This window comes from Leopardus geoffroyi, chromosome B1 (assembly GCF_018350155.1).
Source record: "Leopardus geoffroyi isolate Oge1 chromosome B1, O.geoffroyi_Oge1_pat1.0, whole genome shotgun sequence".
In the NCBI taxonomy this organism is placed as follows: Eukaryota; Metazoa; Chordata; class Mammalia; order Carnivora; family Felidae; genus Leopardus; species Leopardus geoffroyi.
Window position 1 is genome coordinate 117,370,551 of NC_059327.1, and position 18,580 is coordinate 117,389,130.

The following is an 18,580-nucleotide window of genomic DNA, read 5'->3' on the forward strand; positions in this document are numbered from 1 at the left end:
TGGTTTTGAGTTGAATTTCCCTGATAATTAGTGCTGTTGAGCATCTTGTTATGTCTGTTGTCTGTATGTCTTCTTTGGAAAAATGTCTATTAGTGTCCTCTATTTTTTAATCAGATCTTTTGTGTGTGTGTGTGGTGTTGAGTTGTATGAATTCTTTATGTATTTTGGATATTAACCCCTTATCAGATGTATAATTTGCAACTATCTTCTCCCGTTCGGTAGGTTGTTTTTTCATTTTGTTGATGATTTTCTTTTCTGTGTACTTTAGTTTGACATAGTCCCAATTGTTTGTTTTTGTTTTTATTTCACTTGCCTGAGGAGACAGATCCAAAAAGTTATTGCTAGGACTGATGTCCAAGAGATAACTGCCTATGTTTTCTTTTAGAAGTTTTATGGTTTCAGGTCTTGAATTTTCAGGCCTTGCATTTAGGTCTTGAATCCATTTTGAGTTTCTTTTTGTGTATAGTGTATGAAAATAGCCCAGTTTCTTTCTTTCTTTCTTTCATTCTTTCTTTCCTTCTTGTTGTTTTTGTTTTGGCATGTAGCAGTCCAGTTTTCCCAACACCATGTATTGGAGAGTCTGTCTTTTCCTCATTACCCATTCTTGCCTTCTGTATTATAGATTAATTGGCTATATAAGCATGGGTTTGTTTCTGGGCTCTCTGTTCTGTTAATCTACATGTTTTTGTTTTTGTACCAATGCCAGACTGTTTTGATTACTATAGGTTGGTAGCATAGTTTGAAATCTGGGAGCATGATACCTTCAGCTTTGTTCTTTCCCAAGGTTATGGACTATCTGAAGTTTTGAGTAGTTCTATACAAATTTTAGGATTATTCTTTCTAGTTCTGATTGCTATTTTGATAGGGAATGAAATCTTGTCATTCACCACAACATGGATGGACCTAGAGGGCATTATGCTAAGTGAAATAAAACAGAAAAATACAAATACTATATGATTTCACTTACGTGCGGAATCTAAAAAACAAATCAAATGAACAAACAGAAGTAGACTGATAAGTATACAGAGAACAAACTGGTAGTTGCTAGAGGGGAGAGGGTAGAGGAATGGATAAAATACGTGAAGGAGATTAAGAAGTGCAAACATCTAGTCATAAAATAAGTCACGGAAATGTAGGGTACAGCATAGGGAACGCAGTCTATGATATTGTAAGAACCTTATATGGTGACAGATGGTAACTACACTTATCATGGTGAGCATTTCACAGTGTATGTAGTTGCCACATTGCTATCTTGTACAAATGAACCAATGTAATGTTGTAGATTAGTTACACTTCAACAAAAAATGCATCATTGTCACAGTTCTCCTTGAAGACCCAAGTCAGCTCATGTTTCTCCTCTGGTGAGAGCCCTATGATGTCCTGCTATGCACAGCGCAGGCCGCAGGACAGAGAGTGCTCTTCCTAGGGAGGACCCTCCACCTAACCATGCTCCCACCACACTTTCATACCTCATTCTAGTCCAACCACAGCCTTTCTGTGCTCAGGAGTTCACTTTTAGGCCTTTAACCTGCTGTTCTCCCTGCTTAATGTATTCTTTCTCAAATATCCTCATGGCTTGCATTTCACTGCCTTCAGTTCATACCTCACCAGTAAGACTTCCTTGACCAAGCTACAAAAATTCTCCATCTCTCCATGGAGAGAATTCTCCCTTTCTCCATGCCCTTTCCTTCCTTCCCTCATGACTTTTATCTCCATATTTACTTCATTCTGTACCTCTCTCCCCTGAGCAGAACATAAGACCTGAGAGGATAGGGACTTACTGGTTTGTTCACTCCTGGATGCCTAATTCCCAGAAATGTGCCTGACACCACTTTTCAGAGCGGGCGATTGAAAATATTTGTGAAAGAATTAATAAATGAATGGTCACATAAAATCAGGGTGTGGGAAAGGTGATCTCTAAGGTCTCATTCAAATCTGCTTATCCAGAATTTTGTACAGTTAAGGAGTATTTCCTCTTTCTCACTAACAACTTGGAAATACACAAAACTACTAAGGTAAAAAATAATAGCTTCTGCTGAACTACTTAAAAAAATTCTTTTGATGTGTTTTAAAGAAACTCCTTTATTCCTCCCCCAAACAGCCTTGTGAGATAGGTACTATTATTTTCCTTCTCCAAATGCAGAAATTGAGGAAAAGAAAGCATTAGCCCCTAGCCCAAGGGTCAGCAAGGTGAGCACTAAGATGTAGTCAGTGGACCAAACCTCCTAGCAAGAAGCAAAGGGGAAGAAGGGAGATGAAAAATTTTGTAAGAACAGCTGTTTATTCTAGTTTGTGCTTAAAGCTTTACATTCTCATTAATGCTCACCACATCTCTGTGAGGGATGCACTATTTTATCACTTTTACAGATGAGGCTTGAAGGCACACAGCTAGTCAAAATGCAAGGCTGAATCCCAAACCAGGTGCTTTTTACCTTGCTGTTCCTTGTGCTTTATTGTATTCCTTGGAGCTAAATCAAGACCTGCCCATGGGGGAAGGGTTAGGGCACCACAGGGGCCTCTTAAGTTTCAAGTAACAACACCCAGATTTCTCTTAATGTGAAGGTCTATGTAAGGAATAAAAGCCAGCGCTCAGTGAATATGGCCACAAAGTCCCAACTCAGCAATTTAAATGATCTGAATCCATTGTTCTGGGGGTCAGGGAGAAGTAGCATGTCTTCGTGTAACGATTTTCCTCAACACCCAAGTAGAAATCTCATTTCAGTTTGAATTAAGAATTGGTTAAGGATTAAAATGTCAAATTGGGTAGAGAAATTCCTTTTGAAACCATACAAATGGAAGCCCCCCCAAAGAAAGCACATTCGTCTGGTGTCTACGTGGGGGAAAGAGCTGCTCCTTTCTTGAGTGAATGTTGGACTAGACGAGCACGGATATTTGTGAGAAATTGCCCGGTAAGAGAGAGGGAAATGCAGGCAGGTGGCCTCCAATATATGGGAACAAAAGTATCTTTGTTCTTTGAAACTGAGGAGCACTGGTAACACAAACAATCTCTAATCACAGTTACTTCTCTTCTAAGCATCTGTTGTGAACTCTAGCAACCAGAGAGTGTGCTCTCGGAGGGAGGAGGGCAGGGGGAAAGCTCCCCAAGCCCTTAGCGGTGAGCCCAGTGACCGCTGGGTGAGCCAGCATCTTCAGGCAGCAAGCACTGTCCCCTCACACTGTGGAAAGAAAAGATGTTCCTCCCGCCCTCCGCCCCCCCCCTCCCCCCCCCCCCGCCGGCCTCTCCTCTTCCTAACACTGCCTGCCTTTGGATAGGTGGGAAGAGGACTTTTCCTTGAGAAGAGTGGATGTGAAGAGGAAACTGAGTCTGAGAACACGGCCAGCCTTAGACCTAAGCCATGTGAGCTCAGCCCCATGTACCTGCGTCGCTGAGAAGCCCTCACAAGCCACACACGCCACTAAGGATGTCCGTTTAAGGTCAGCCGAAGTGCTATTGCTCCAAACCTAATACTGGTTATACACACAAAGTGAGCAAGCTAAAGCTGGAAAAAGGTTGAGTATCTAGGCTATTCCACTACAGAAATCATTTGGCTCTAACGATCTAGATATTATTTTAGGTGCCGTTTAACAAATAACCATCTAAGAAGTATCTTTAAAAAGCAATTTCTTTTCATTCCCTTTGCCTCATTGAAGTAGTGCTAGTTTGGGTGGTAAACAGAAACTTCAACAAGACAATAATTAGAGTGCATTAAATAAATATAAATTTTATTAAAAACACTCACATAGCGTTATCAGGAATGATATAATAATAAACGCTTTCAAATAACCTGCATCCATAACATTACAATACTTACAGTATTTATAACCATCCTCAGGTTTTATAGACAAACCAAACATGAAAATGAAATGAAACTAAGTCTTAAAAAAAGCATAGAAAAATGCACACAGAGTTCATTACCTTAGTGTCAAACTGCAAAAGTTTCCTACACAAGTTAACCACTAGCTTTACAAGTGAACTGTACATACACCACTGTGCGTCAGTCAAGATGAAAAGTTCATTCAAGTAAAGTTGACACCACTCAGAAGCATTTTCAAGTATGGCTATATAGTTAACCTGATATTCCTATATAAGCAAATTGGAGATCTGCTTCCATTCATTCTAACTGAGGCAGGTTGGATATTTACAATTATAGATCTGTTATTTACAATATGCCACTCAGTTTCCTCTCCTCCTCCCTCCTTACCTCTCGCCAAACCCCAAGCTACACTTCTTGTTCTCTTGTTGGCCAGCAGTTTGACAAATGACAGTGGATGGTACGGAAACCAAACATTCATATAGGGATGGCTGACTCAAAACCAACAGATGTGCACGTAGTAATCAAATATTTGGGGTTAGATGTATGACATACGCAAAATATTAAAATCGTGTGGTTTGACATATGCAAAGCAAACATTTTTGAAATGTTTATCAATTCGTCACAGCCAAAAATGGGAAATTGTTTTTCATAGACAAAAATCCCGTTATAAAAACTTGACCAGTAAAACTCAAAGGCCTTGTTTGATTACGAATTTATTTGAAATGTTAGTAAACACAAATGTACTTAGACAAAAATGTAATTGATCAATTGCACACCATACCCCTACGTGTTCTGCCTCTGTGGGGGATGTCCGCATGGGCCTGGACTCTATTGACTCCAGGATCGAAACATTTTATCTAGAGTGCTGACTCTAGCCAACAGCCACTTGCCAAACTCCTGCCTTACAAGTTTCCCTTTATCAACTCAGTGCATTCTATTTTCGTGTAATTTTTTTTTTTTTTCCTGCTTGAGACAGTCAAAAGATTCCCCAAACTTTTAAAATGCTTTTCTTTACAATAAAAAGAGCCAACAGATTTACAAAATTAGTTTTAGTTACATCAGGACATATACAAGTAAAATAGGAGGGATTCAAAATAAAAGGGTTAAATCCCTGAAAAAGAATATATTTATTAACCTACAACAATTTTACATAAACACAGGTGACATGTTGGCATAAGGAGAACATGAGCTGAAATATCCCTGAATTTTTAGAACAAAAAGGATGAAGTTCAAGTTATACTTGCTAAGAAATCAAGTATTGAAAAAAGATATGCTTTTTTAATAATAATAATAATAAAAAGACTTGGAAAAAAATGATGGTACATGATGCTATAAGCTTTCATTCTCAGTTCAATATCCTATTGCCAAACTAGTGTTGAGGTATATGACAAGTAGGAACATCACCCAAACCTTTAATGAATTCTTAGCTCACATTATGATATATTTGTAGCAGGCTGAGTAGCACCATCATGATGTGAATTTTGCTTCAAATCCATATATATATATATACACATATATATGTATATATTTAATTTTTTTTACAGTACTAAAATACTAAAGCATTGCGTTAAAAAAGTTTTGTTTACAATTTAATTTACTTACTATACATCTCTTTCACTTCTTTATACAAATTAATGATTTATAACCACCACAGCAAACCAGCTGCCTGTTTTTTTTTTTTTCTTTTTAATTAACAGATTCACATGGAACTAACCCTGTTTATTATTCTTATGCAGGCATCAGTCTGCTCAATCTTCCTGGAAAAGAGGACACTTAAGCTAAGAAATGACAACATCACAATGTACAATTACCAACACAAAAGCAGACTGCCATTGGGTTTGCTGAAGAGCACACAGATCCATAAAATAGCATCAGCTTAAGTGAACTAGCTTTGTTAAGTCTGTAGCATGTCATTGTTAACCTGCAGTTAATAGAAAATTCTTAAAACTACATATTTGAGCAATGAACTTGTCATACAATTTTGTATAAAACTGTTTTACAGTATAGCATGTGAGATGAGCACCAGAAAACATGTTGTGGACTAAAGTTATTCCCTTGAATCCAGTAAGCCCCATTGTGGATTTAACTGGCTATATTAAAAATGGACACATTGCTCATCAGCAGATGCATGGCTAAAAGCAAAAATAGTTTAAAAGCTTTCCTTATTTCCTTAAAAAGAATCAACTTTGAATTCTAAAATGAAAGTAAACTTTTTTTTTTTTTTAAACATCTCCGTACCTTAGCATTGTTCAAGTTGTCAAAGCTTAGGTAGACAAAGTGCTTCTAAAACACCATTTAAAATATTTATACATATACATGTGTGTGCACATATACATATGTGTGTATATATATATGTACATATATACGTTTATTGTCCTACAAGGACTTTACTGGATGAGCAAAATCCAGAGGCCTTTAAATGTCCACATTAAAAAAAAAAAAAAACCCAAAAAAACCAAAACCTCATGTAAGAATAGGTAATTATGATAAAAATTTGAATGAAAAGGTACCCCTGTTATTCAAGGGCATTGGAGTACACTGATAGAATCTTGATGATATAAAGGCATTAAATTTTCAAATGTTAAAGACACCATTTTCTTAGCACCATTTCTTAAAACATCCAAACAAATTCAGTGTTTTGCTGTCTATTCATTTATGCTTCCTGTAGCTATTTTGATAAATAAAAGTTAATATTAAGATTACAGTAAAAACTGCATGTTAAAAAGCCATAATTCCAGTATTTCAGTACATTGTATATTCAGCACCAGATGGTATTTTAAAATTCCTGCCACTGTAATACTACAGTACTTGTTTGATTTGTGTTCCATGACTATGCAAACTCGGTATTATTAAAAGTGGTCACAGATGTGTAGAGTTGTAAGGGGGAAAAATCACATTTACATATCCTCTCGTCCAATAATAGAACCAGTGTTTAAAAATGTAAATTGTGGAACACTTTCCTCCCCACCTTCTTTTTGCATAGAATGCTTTGGTCTTTTGCCTAGATGCCATCTGTGACCACTTAGGAGTCGGGGGAAATTAAGTGCTATGGTAAGATGACCTCTTGTTTTGCTGGTGAGCTGAGGTTCTTCCCACCACATTTGTCATGAATCCTGTGTTATTTCCCCACTGCCCACGTCATGAGAACTATACTATGGACAGGTTGGTTGTGGTCTTTTCAAATGAGGTACCCACCACGAGGGGAGACATCATATGTATCTGTTGTAAGGCCCTGTGACCCGAGTGAAGGCATATGGAGATGTAGTTACTGTGGAGTCTGTGGTCACGGACATGGTCCTTTCGGCAAGGGATTTGATGAAGCGCAGGTAAGTGGGCTCGGAAGGTTCATGTGGCTCAGCGGGCTCCCGTTTCACTTTTTTGCCATGGGTTTTCTGAGGCACATAGTCTGGGCCATACTTCTCACACTCTTCCTCTTTCTCTCGGGCTTTTTCAGCCATTTTGGCTTCCCAGAGCGCCAAGCCATGTTTTGGCTCATTCATGCTCTTATGCTGATAAAAGACAAGGGAGATCCTGGTGGGGTGATTCCTATTGGGATTCTTTAAAGGGGTTGTGGCATGAAGCTCGCGCTTGGCACACTCGATGAGAATTGACCCATGAGTTGGAGCCACAGCCACTCCCCCGATGTCAGGATCTAGAAAGCTCTGCTCACTGTCTGACCAGACTTCATCATTGTCCTCGGCGGCAGGGGGCTGCTTTTCCTGACTGCCAGCATCATGTAATTTGTGTAAGCCTTCTTGGACAGGAGCAGTTCTATCATGGTTAAGACCTGGAAGCATCTTAGATAACCCATTAGCTGTGTGGGAAAGCATGTCATTCTCCTTGTTTTGGAGATGCAGGGCATGGAGAGAGCTGTTGAACATGCCTGGAGCTGCCCCGTAGTTATGGATTATGTGAGAAGATGGGTGATGTTCGCCATTCTTATAGTCTATGTTTGGATTGCTCAAATTGGGTGGTAATCTAGAGGCGGCTCCCATGAAGTGGCCATCCATCTCATGAGTGGAGTAAGGAGGAAATGTCCCTACATGGTGTACATTTGTTTTAAGAGTACAACTGCTGAAGGCATCTCCTTGCATATTTTGGTTTCCATAACCTAAGTACTTAGAAGTAAAACTCTGGCTATTTCCAAACCTTGGCTGGTAGAGTGTATGGATGGGTGGTAGACTGAGCTTAGAGAGAGGGTCTTGGTTTGGATACCTATATAGATCTATGGACTGAGACTGAGGAGAATAGGGACCCAGATATGGGGAGCAGTTGTCCACTGATACATTTCCATTACATTGATAGGATGGATATTGGTTACTCTGATTCAAAAGCCCAGGGTAGGGATTCATGGGATTAGAAGAATTCAAATATGAACCTGCAGCTTGGGATGAGGTGGAATAGAGGTTCATAGGGCTGGCACCTCCATAAATCTCTGAAGTGTGTGAAGAGCTCGGATAAGCCTGGATAACTGGATTGGGCCGTCTCATGTACACACTGGTAGATCCAGAGGAAGAGTAAGAGCTGACAGACTCTGATTGAGGGTTATTTGTCATGGGGTTATGCTGGGGCGGCGGTGGTGGCGGCGGCGGCGGCTGCTGCGGCTGTGGCTGCTGCTGCTGCGGGGGCTGCTTCTGTGGCTGTGGAGGTTGCTTCGGCAGTTGCGGGGGTGGGGGCTGCTGGGACTGTTGCATGACTGGTCCTGAAAGTCGCAAAAGTTCTGTGGATAGGATATGAGAGAGCACACAAACGTGTTCGATTATTATTTCACAGAAGCTAGTGAGGATGCTTAGCTGTATGTGAGAACCACCACTAAGATTATGCAATACCCACCAAATAAGGACAAGAGCAAAGTCAGGGCTCTGATCACTGTCTGGCATCATTTTTTTGTCTAAAGCATTAGATAAAATAGATCTCCAGAACAGTACAATTTAGTAAGTGAAGAAAAATGTAACAAACATCCAAAAGATATTTGACTGAGAGCATCATGTTTTCTGGAGGTTCTGTGTATCTGACCATGCCACACCCTACCTGAGGCGCCCTTCTCCCTCCACCCCATCTCCCTGCCCTTCCTTGAGACAGGTATCCCTTCCTCAAGGAAGCCTTCTATGACCTCATTGCTAGTGCATGTACAATACCCACTGAAAACATAAGTCAGAGCAATGTTTTGTAATATACTGTAATTGATCATTTTTAGTCCTCTCCTCCTCCTAGCACAAAGCAGTTCCTTGAAGGAAGGGACCATGTCCCTTTTACTGTATTCCTCCAATGCCTGGGGCATGCAGTAACAATTTGTGAAATAGTTGGAAGTTGCATAAAATTTGTTATTGAAGATTCATCAATGCTACGAGAAAAGGAATGACATTCACTTAAACACCCAAAGCATATCTTCTATAATTGGCAAACCCTACTTACACAGTTGTCAATAAAACTTTAAAGAAATTTTCAGCTTTGTAAATAAAATTTTCATACTTCTATTTTATGACCTCACTTAAAAATCTACATATGAGAAGTGAACAAATAAATGGAGCTGTAAGGGCAGTCTTGAGAATTGAAATGATTATTACAGAAATCAGAAAAGACGGGAGGAAAAGTTCTACCCCAATGATATGATGACACGTTATGGTTAACTTACAGGAGAGATTAATGAGTGAATAGGATTTACTGCTCTTAGTATAAGTCAACCAACATATATTTATTAAGCATCTTTAGCACATTATTCTAAATTACTTAGTTTCTTTAAGTGTTGAAATGAATTAGTAGGGAACTTTGACTTTGTGAAGCAAACATGGTTGGCTCTCAGCAAACTGGTAGGCTAAACTTAAAAGATAAACATTCTTCTTTTGTTAATGGTCAGGTTAACCATCTGTGAAATGAGACGTGGACATTACATTTATGGCTTTTTATAGCAAATAACTGAAGATATAACCAAGGGGCTTTGAAAAGAAAATATCAACTTAGTACTGATAAATAATGCTCTATGGCTACTGCTAGAAATGTGATCTGTTTGCATAGGTAAAAGCTTTTATAAGATAACTACGTGTGGATACCCCTCCTTAACTCAGACTTAATATGGCTACCCCTCCCTGATAAATCCTATTTCCAAACTTCTTATTTCAACAAATAGTACTGTCTTAGTTATTTAGGCTTAAAATGTTGACATCAATCTTAAATTTTTCTTCTTCTTCATTCTAATGTTTTGTCACCAATGTATTGATAATCATTTTGGAAGCATTCGCTACCATCATTTTTGCTAAATCTTCATTGCTATCATCCAGACTCAAGCTTTTATTACTTTACTCTTGGTTTGTTGCATCTGTCTCCAAACTCATAGCTTCTCTGCTTCTAATTTGGCCTCCCTGCCACTGCTAGATTAACGTGAATTTCACCATGTTACCTACCTGTCATATAAAACTTTGCCATTTATTATAGAATAAAATCCAGACTTTTCCATCAAGCTGGGGTTGAGGGTGCAGTATCTCATTATCATGTCCAAGAGCAAAACCTGGCCCTTGGGACTTCAGAGACGATTCTAGTACAAAACTGATACCATGATCGAATAAAATCAGCCAAAATTAATTCTTCATTTTTAACCTAAGTTTCATATAACATATCTACAATGCTTCATATTACATTTACCTGCCAACTGTTTAGCCTGGCTTGCGTTTTCAGTCTGCTTTGTACGAGATGAGGCTGACTTTTCCTTTTCGTTCTTATTTGTGCTGTTCTCCAGAGAGGAAAGCTTTTCAGCTGCAGCTTTCTTGGCTTCTAGTTTCCTCTGTCGGCATGTCTTGACAGGCTCTGCTAACATCCTGACTTTCCGCCGAAAAGAACTCAGCACCTGAATGGCACCACTTTGTTTTTTCTCCTCCTGAGCTTCTACACTCCCAAACTCATCCACATCAGAGACTTTGTAGAGAGGCAGAACATGGAGCTGCTCGTCCTCAGGTTTCCCTCCAATTTCTCGATTGTCTTCTCTAGTGAGGGTGCATACCTGGTAGGGAGATAACACAGTACTGTCTCAGTTTCAGTCTAAAAGAAACTGTGTGTGTGTGTGTGTGTGTGTGTGTGTGTGTGGTACTGCCTCAGTTTCAGTCTAAAAGAAACTGTGTGTGTGTGTGTGTGTGTGTGTGTCTGTCTGTCTGTCTCCCTCTCAGCATTTAGATTTGTGGTGGTGGTCTACTGGGCCAGGTCAGTGACATGCATATTACCAAAAAACCACATCTGTCTGTTATTAAGGGTGATTGCATCAAAATGGTACAGGGAGATAGACAAGTTCATGTTGACTTTTTTTTTTTTCCTTTCCTTTTGTGTTTGGGTGGGGAGGGGGGCGGTCTATCATGAACCTGTGGTGACTTTGTTCTTCACATACATTTCTTACTCTAAGGGAAGAAGCAACACTCCCACAAAACAGAAGCAATCTCCCACTTTTCACCCTTCAAAAATAGATGTGAAGCCTCTTCAAAAAGAGGCCAAAAGTTATACCAAATGATTTCCTCTGTTTTTGCTAATATCACATTCACCTAATCTCATACTTTGTACACAATGAAATTTTGCATCTATCCTCACACTTGACTTCAAACTCTCCTTCACTGTGCTTAAGACATTGTCACAAGAGACCAAGGAGAAATATAAATATGTGAGATGGAAGATTTGGTTGATATAGGTAATGTGTAACTTAACACTGCTTCTACCTTCTTGTCTCCTCTGTACTTATTAAACCTAACTTACTGTTTCTCTTCTCTCTTATTTCTTTTGTAGGATATCACAACATACAAGGGTCTATTCCAAGAAAGGGGGAAAAAAAACTACTTCTCTTGCTTTGATAATTTAATGATACTTTTCCTCTTTTGTTAGCCACAGTCATATTGGTTTTGATGAAAGATTATCTGTTGGTTTTAAAATACCAGATTTTAGTATTTAGTGTTTTTGACTAATGCAGAAAAAAATGTGAGCATGATTATTTAAAGTCCAAGGCAATATAAAATCACTAGAAGATACTCTTGAAAGGAATATGATCATAACAGACTTACCTTGATAGAGAAGTTTAATATGAGGTAGCACTAAAATGAGTTTTCACTTCCTATACATCAAAGTCTTCCAAATCCATGTCTCTGATCACTTATTACCTTTTCCCACATGTTATTAGTTCTTACCTAGTGCTGCTTTCCTTTGCACCTGATGGAAACTGTGACCTATCAGAGGCAAATTCCCCTTCAGGCAAAGCCTTTTTCTCATCCCTGCCTACTCTTCATTCCCTTGCTAGAGTGAAACATGGTTATCTTTAGGATCTACCGTAGCATTTTTTTTTCCCTCCAGAATCTAGCCTAGCCTCCTAATTGTGAGCATGTGTTCAATACACAATTAGTGAAGGTTTTAGATATTTTTTTATTATTAAAAAAAAAAATCTGACTTCTGTTTTAGACTATTAACCTGATACTTTTTCTGCTTTTCAACAAAAACTTCATACCAGGTTCTGTGAATTACTTCCACCATTGCTTACCACCTGAATTCTTCTCTACCCTAGACTATAATTTTAGTTTCTGTATTCTATTTTTTTAATGTTTATTTATTTTTGAGAGAGAGAGAGAGAGAAAGAGAGAGAGAGGGAGAGAGAGAAGGAGAGAGAAAGAGAGAGAGAGAGAGAGAGAGAGAGAGAGAGAATCCCAAGCAGGCTCTTCTATGCTGTCAGCACAGAGACCGACATGGGGCTCCAACTCAAGAACTGTGAGATCATGACTGAACCAAAATCAAGAGTCAGACATTTAACCAACTGAGCCCCCCAGGTGCCCCATGTATTCTATTTTTCATTTTAAGTCTCACTGGTCATCTTCCTCAACTACACATATATCCATGTTGATGACTCACTAGGTAGATTACTTTATAGTTTCTTCACTTGAATTTTTCATTCCTTATTTTCACCCTGGTTTATGCCTCAACATGCAAGGCCACACTGTGGACTCTGTCAGTATGGAACCCTGTTCTACCCTAAGACCATGTCCATTTTCTCCATTTAGCATAACCTCTGATTATACGGCCTGATCCAGTCCATCTACTGTAATATGTAGTAATAATGGACTCTTTTGTACTTTGAATCTTCTATAGTGTTGCTGTGCCATGGATGATGCATTTTTCATTTGTACTTCTTTCTGCAAGGTAGATTGGTGCCTTGGCTTGTATATGGCTTTTACACTTTCCTGATTATAACCTACCAGATGCCTGACATTGAATTTTGAAGGAACTTTTGGCAGCTAATGGTAGTTGGCAATGCAATCACTGGTTTAGTTCTGTACCAAGTGTTTCCATGATTTTCATGTGCTTGTCAACTGTTTTCCACTCATGTGACAACCTGTTATAAGAGTACTAGATATGTCAAACGAGGGCACCTTTGCAACAGCAATTCATTCATGAAAACACTTGTGCAATGACATCTGCAGAGAACATATTACTCTAATCACAGGATAACTTCCAGCCTTCCACTCTTCAACAGGCTGTGCTAACTGTTCTGTGCCCCACTTACCAATGTACTGCCATTCTGCATGTTGTGTAAGTCTCTATGGGCATGAGCACAGAAGTCCAAACATGCAGTGACCCCTGAGAATGGACGGCCTTCCTTCAGACCCAGTCGGCATTCTGGTGCTCTGTGTTCATATTCAATCTGAAAAACAGAAGCATGTGTGTGAATGGGGAACTATTTAGGCATTTGAAATTCTTAGGCATACATTTGAGAAAAAAGTATAAGACCTGTGCACTGAGCAGATCAGAAAGATTTTTTAGTATTTAGGTTATTCAGAATTAAAAAAAAAAAAAAGTTGCATATGTTATACCCAGAAATACAATGGAATGACAGAAAACAGACCAAACGTTTTGACATGGTAAAGTTTTTATTTTACAGTGTTGAAGTATAACTGACATACATTAAACAGTATATATTTAAAGTGTACTATTTGATTAGTTTTGACATGAGTATATGTGAAACCATTGCCACAATCAAAATAATGTACCTATCCGTTACTCCCAAAAGTTTCTTCCTTCCCCTTTTAATTCATGTCTCTTCCTTTGTTCCCAGGAAACTACTGATCTGCTTTCTGTAACTACAGATTAGTTTACATTTTCTAGAATTTTATATAAATGGATCTGTTTTGAGTTAATTTTTATATATGGCATAAGATTAAGAGTCAAGGTTAGTTTTCTTCCATATGGCTATCCAACTGTTCAAACACTACTGCAAAAAAATTATCCTTTGCCACTAAATTGTCTTTTTTTGAAAATCAACTGATTGTACATGCTGGACTTATTTCTGGACTTTCTATTCTGATTGTTTGGTATATAATAGTGTAGTGGGTATGTATGTGTATATATGCCGACATCACTGTCTTGATTACTAGTAAATATAGATTTTTAGTGAATCTTGAAATCATGGATTATAACTCTCCAAATTCTGATCTTCTTTTTGAAAATTGTTTGCCTATTCCAGATCCTTTGCATTTGTCTTTCTATATATTTACAAACACCCTGTCAATTCCTTCAAAACACTTGGTAACATTTTGATAGGTCATATACTAAGTCCATTGAATGACTTGGGGAAAACTGACATCTTAAAAATATTAGTCCTGTGATCCATAAACATAGTAGACCTTTCCATTTGGGGTCTTTTATAATTTCTCTCAGCAATGTAGTATAGTTTTCAGTGCACGGGTCTTATGTGTTTTGTCAAATGACAAATTCTTATGTCTAAGAATTTCATATTTTTGATGTTATTTAATTGCTATTGATTTTGACTGCAATTTTTAGTTATTACTAGTATATAGAAATACAGTTGACTTATTTTTGCAACTTTGCTGAACAATTTATTAGAAGTTTTTGGGTCTTTGGAACTTTTTATGTGGACAAGTGTCTACATTATAAGGACAATTTTATTTCTATTCAATCTGTACACTCCTTATTTCTTTTTCTTGCCTATTTCCCTAAAACTTCCAGTTAGATATTAAATAAAAGTGGTAAAAATGGATGTCCTTGTCTTGTTTCTAATCTTAGGGGTAAAGCTTTCAGTCTTTCACTATTAAATATGAAGTTAGCTTTAGGTTTTTCAATTATGCACCTTATGAGGCTGAGGAAGTTCCCTTCTATGGATATTAAATATTGCTAAGTGCTTTTTCCTCTATCTATTGAGATAATCATATTTACCCCATTATGTTGGCTAATGTGGTGAATCACACTGATTAAAAAATTTTTAATGTTTACTTTTGAGAGAGACAGAGACAGAGTGGGGGAGGGGCAGAGAGAGAATGGGAGACACAGAATCTGAAGCAGGTTCCAGGCTCTGAGTTGTCAGCATGGAGTCTGACGCAGGGCTGGAACTCATAGACTGTGAGATCATGACCTGAGCCGAAGTCAGACACTTAACTGACTGAGCCACTTAGTCAATCAATCATGATTGATTTTTGAATGTTAAACAAAACATTACTGAAATAAACTCCATTTGGTCATGATATATCCTTTTTGCACACTGTTGTCTAATTGACTAAAATTTTGTGAAGAATTTTCATATCAATATTTATTAAGAATATTGGACTATAGTCTTCTTTTTCTTTTACTACCTTTGTCTAGTTCTAGTATCAGGATATTTCCAGCTTTGTAAAATGAGTTGGGAAGTTTATTCCTTTTCTATTTTCTGGAAGAGTTTCCATTGAATTGTTACTATTTCTTCCTTAAAATATGAGTCAGATTTGAAAGGGAAATTATCTGGGCCTGGAATTTTTGGAAAAGCTTTCAACTAAAAATTCAATATCTTTAATAAATATAGGATGACTTATGGTATTTATTTTTTTCTTTAGTCATCTTTGGTAATTTGCGTTTAAGTACTTTTCTCATTTCATCTAAGTTGTTGAATTTATTGGCATAAAATTTTAATAATATTATTCCTTTAATGTCTGTAGTATCTATAGTGATGTCTCATCTCTAATTCTTGATATTGGCCTTTTGTACCTTCTCTTTTTTTTCTTGATTGAATTGATTCAAAGTACTAGCTTTTGGTTTCACTGATTTATGCTCTTATTTTCTGTATTCCATTTCATTGATTTATGTTCTTTAGTTTTTCCTTCCTTCTGTCTTTTAGGGCTCATATTGCTGTCCTTTTCCAAGTTTCTTAGAGAAGCCACCTAGATCATTAATTTGAGACTTTATATATATTTTCTGAAGTATATTTTTATTTTACTTATTATTTTTTTAATGTTTATCTTTGAGAGAGAGACAGAGTGTAAGTGGGAGGGACAGAGAGAGAAGGAGACACAGGTTCTGAAGCAGGCTCTAGGTTCTGAGCTGTCAGCACAGAGCCCAACATGGGGCTTGAACTCATGAACCATGAGATCATGACCTGAGCCAATGTTGGATGCTTAACCAACTGAGCCATCCAGGTGTCCCAAAGTTTGTTTATTTTTGAGAGAGAGCACCCATGAGGAGAGGGCCAGAGAGAGAGAGAGAGAGGAAGAGAGACAAACCCAAGCAGGCTCTGTGCTGACAGGGGAGAGTATAATGCCAGGCTCAATCTTGTGGAATGTGAGATATGGCCTGAGCTGAAACCAAGGGTTGGATGCTTAACCAACTGAGCCCCCCAGGTGCCCCTATATTTTTCTAATAAGTATTCAATGCTATAAATGTCTCTCGAAGCAAGGCTTTATAGCTTCATTCCACAAATTTCAAGGTCATGTCTTCATATTCTTTTTGTTTTTAAATGTTTATTTTGAGAGACAGAGTGCATGTGTACACATGCATGACTGAAGGAGGGGCAGAGAGAGACAATCTCAAGCAGGCTCATGGCTGTCAGTGCAGAGCCCAACATGGGACTTGATTTCATGAACCATGATATTATGACCTGAGCTGAAATCAAGAGTCAGATGCTTAACTGACTGAGTCACCCAGGCACCCCCAAGTCTTCATTTTTATTCAGTTTGAAATACTTTCTAATTTCCCTGTGAATTATTCTTTGGCTCCTACGTTATTTAGGAATATGTTTCTCAGTTTCCAGATACTTAGAAATTTTGTGGAAATACTGGTACAGATTTTTCATTTAACTTCATTGTGGCCAGAGAACATATTTTGAGGCTTTATAATATATTGATACTTGCTTTATGACTCACTATACAATCTATCATGATAAAACTTCCTGTACACTTGAAAATAATGTTAATTCTGTTGGGTGAGGAATTCTATACATGTCAATAAGGTCAAGTTGGTTAAAAGTGCTGTTTAAGTCTTCTGTCTCCTTAGTGATTTTGTATTTGTTCTAACAGTTATTGAGAGAGATGTACTGAAATCTCTGATTGTAATTGTAGATTCATTTCTTTTTATAGTTCTATCAGTTTTGTTTAATAAAATCTGAAGCTCTGTACATAGTTAGGATTATCATGTTTTCTTGATGAACTGCCCCCTTTTTTATTAAATGATCTTCTTTACAGTTTATAATATTCTTTGCTATGAAATCTACTTTGTTATCAATATGATCATTCCAGCTTTCCTTAGATTGATATTAGCATATTTCTTGGTTCCTGGTTTTTTTCAATATTATAATTGTTCAATATCAATGTGATTATTTAGTATCACAAACTCTGCCTTTTTAATTGGGAATGTTAAAAGCCATTCACATTTAATATGATTTTTGATATGGTTGGGATTAAATATACCAATTTTCTATTTGCTTTATATTTGTCTTATCTTTAATTTGGTTCCATAATCCTTTTAAATACATTTTGGATTGATTCTATTTTTTTCCTTTTTACTAGTAGATTAGCTGGTAGATTTTTTTACTGCTAGATTTTTTTTTTTTAAATGGCTGCTTCCCTTAAGGTTTACGATATATTCTTTATCTTCTTACACTCTACATTCAAGAAATACTATACTACTCTACATATAACATAAGACCCTTACAACAGTATACTTTCAATTCCCCAGCCTCTGTGTTACTTCTACATGTTATAAAGTTTAAGGCACATTGTTCATATATATTTTTAATAGCAAATTATCTTTAAATTTCTTCTGAAATAAGGAAAAAGTTTTTTTTTATTTACATACCTACTATTTATGATGTTTTTCTTTCCTTTTTGTCAATACAGACTTCTATCTGGTATCATTTTCTTTTACTGGCAGGCTTCCTTTAATATTTTTAAAGTGTTAGTCTGCTGATGGTAAATTATTTCAGCATTTGTACGTTTGAAAAAAATTTTGTTTTGCCTTTACTTTTTTTTTTTTTTTTGTTTATTTTTCAGAGAGAGAGAGAGAGAGAGAGAATGAGAGAGGGGGAGGGGCAGAGAAAGAGATAGAGAGAGAACAGAATCCGAAGCAGGCTCCAGGCTCTGAGCTGTCAGCACAGAGCCCAACACTGGGCTTGAACTCAAGAACCGTGATATCATGACCTGAGCCAAAGTTGGACGTTTAACCGACTGAGCCATCTAGGCACTCCCTTGCCTTTACTTTTGAAGTTTTTCCTGGGTATAGATTTCTGGGTTGACAAGAGGTTTTTTTTCTTACATTTTTCTCTGATGTAAAGCTTAACTTCAACAATAAGACTTTATAAAATCAAGGAACAAAGCAAAGGAAGAGCATTTAGATATGAGAAATAAGTACAATATATCCAGTTGGGGAAGAGACAAAAATCAAATGGTAGGCTTTGATAGCATCCATAACCTCAAAAGGTCTTCCCATGTGCTGTGTGGAAAGACCACATGGCTGTTTTTTTGATCTTTAAACAATATTAAGACATACAGATG

At 37.4% G+C, this 18,580-nt stretch overlaps 1 protein-coding gene across 1 annotated transcript in view; it reads right to left on the bottom strand.

The window, feature by feature from the left end:
* Positions 1-3,696: 3,696 nt before the first annotated feature.
* The window catches only part of TET2 (tet methylcytosine dioxygenase 2), a 135,069-nt gene continuing 120,185 nt past the window's right edge, over positions 3,697-18,580 (bottom strand). The window contains exons 9-11 of the mRNA XM_045471351.1: positions 13,336-13,473; positions 10,455-10,809; positions 3,697-8,535 (exon numbers count right to left, since the gene is read on the bottom strand). Of these exons, the coding sequence (XP_045327307.1) occupies positions 7,025-8,535; positions 10,455-10,809; positions 13,336-13,473 (2,004 nt within the window). The 3' untranslated portion in view covers positions 3,697-7,024. The remainder of the gene's footprint in view (positions 8,536-10,454; positions 10,810-13,335; positions 13,474-18,580) is intronic.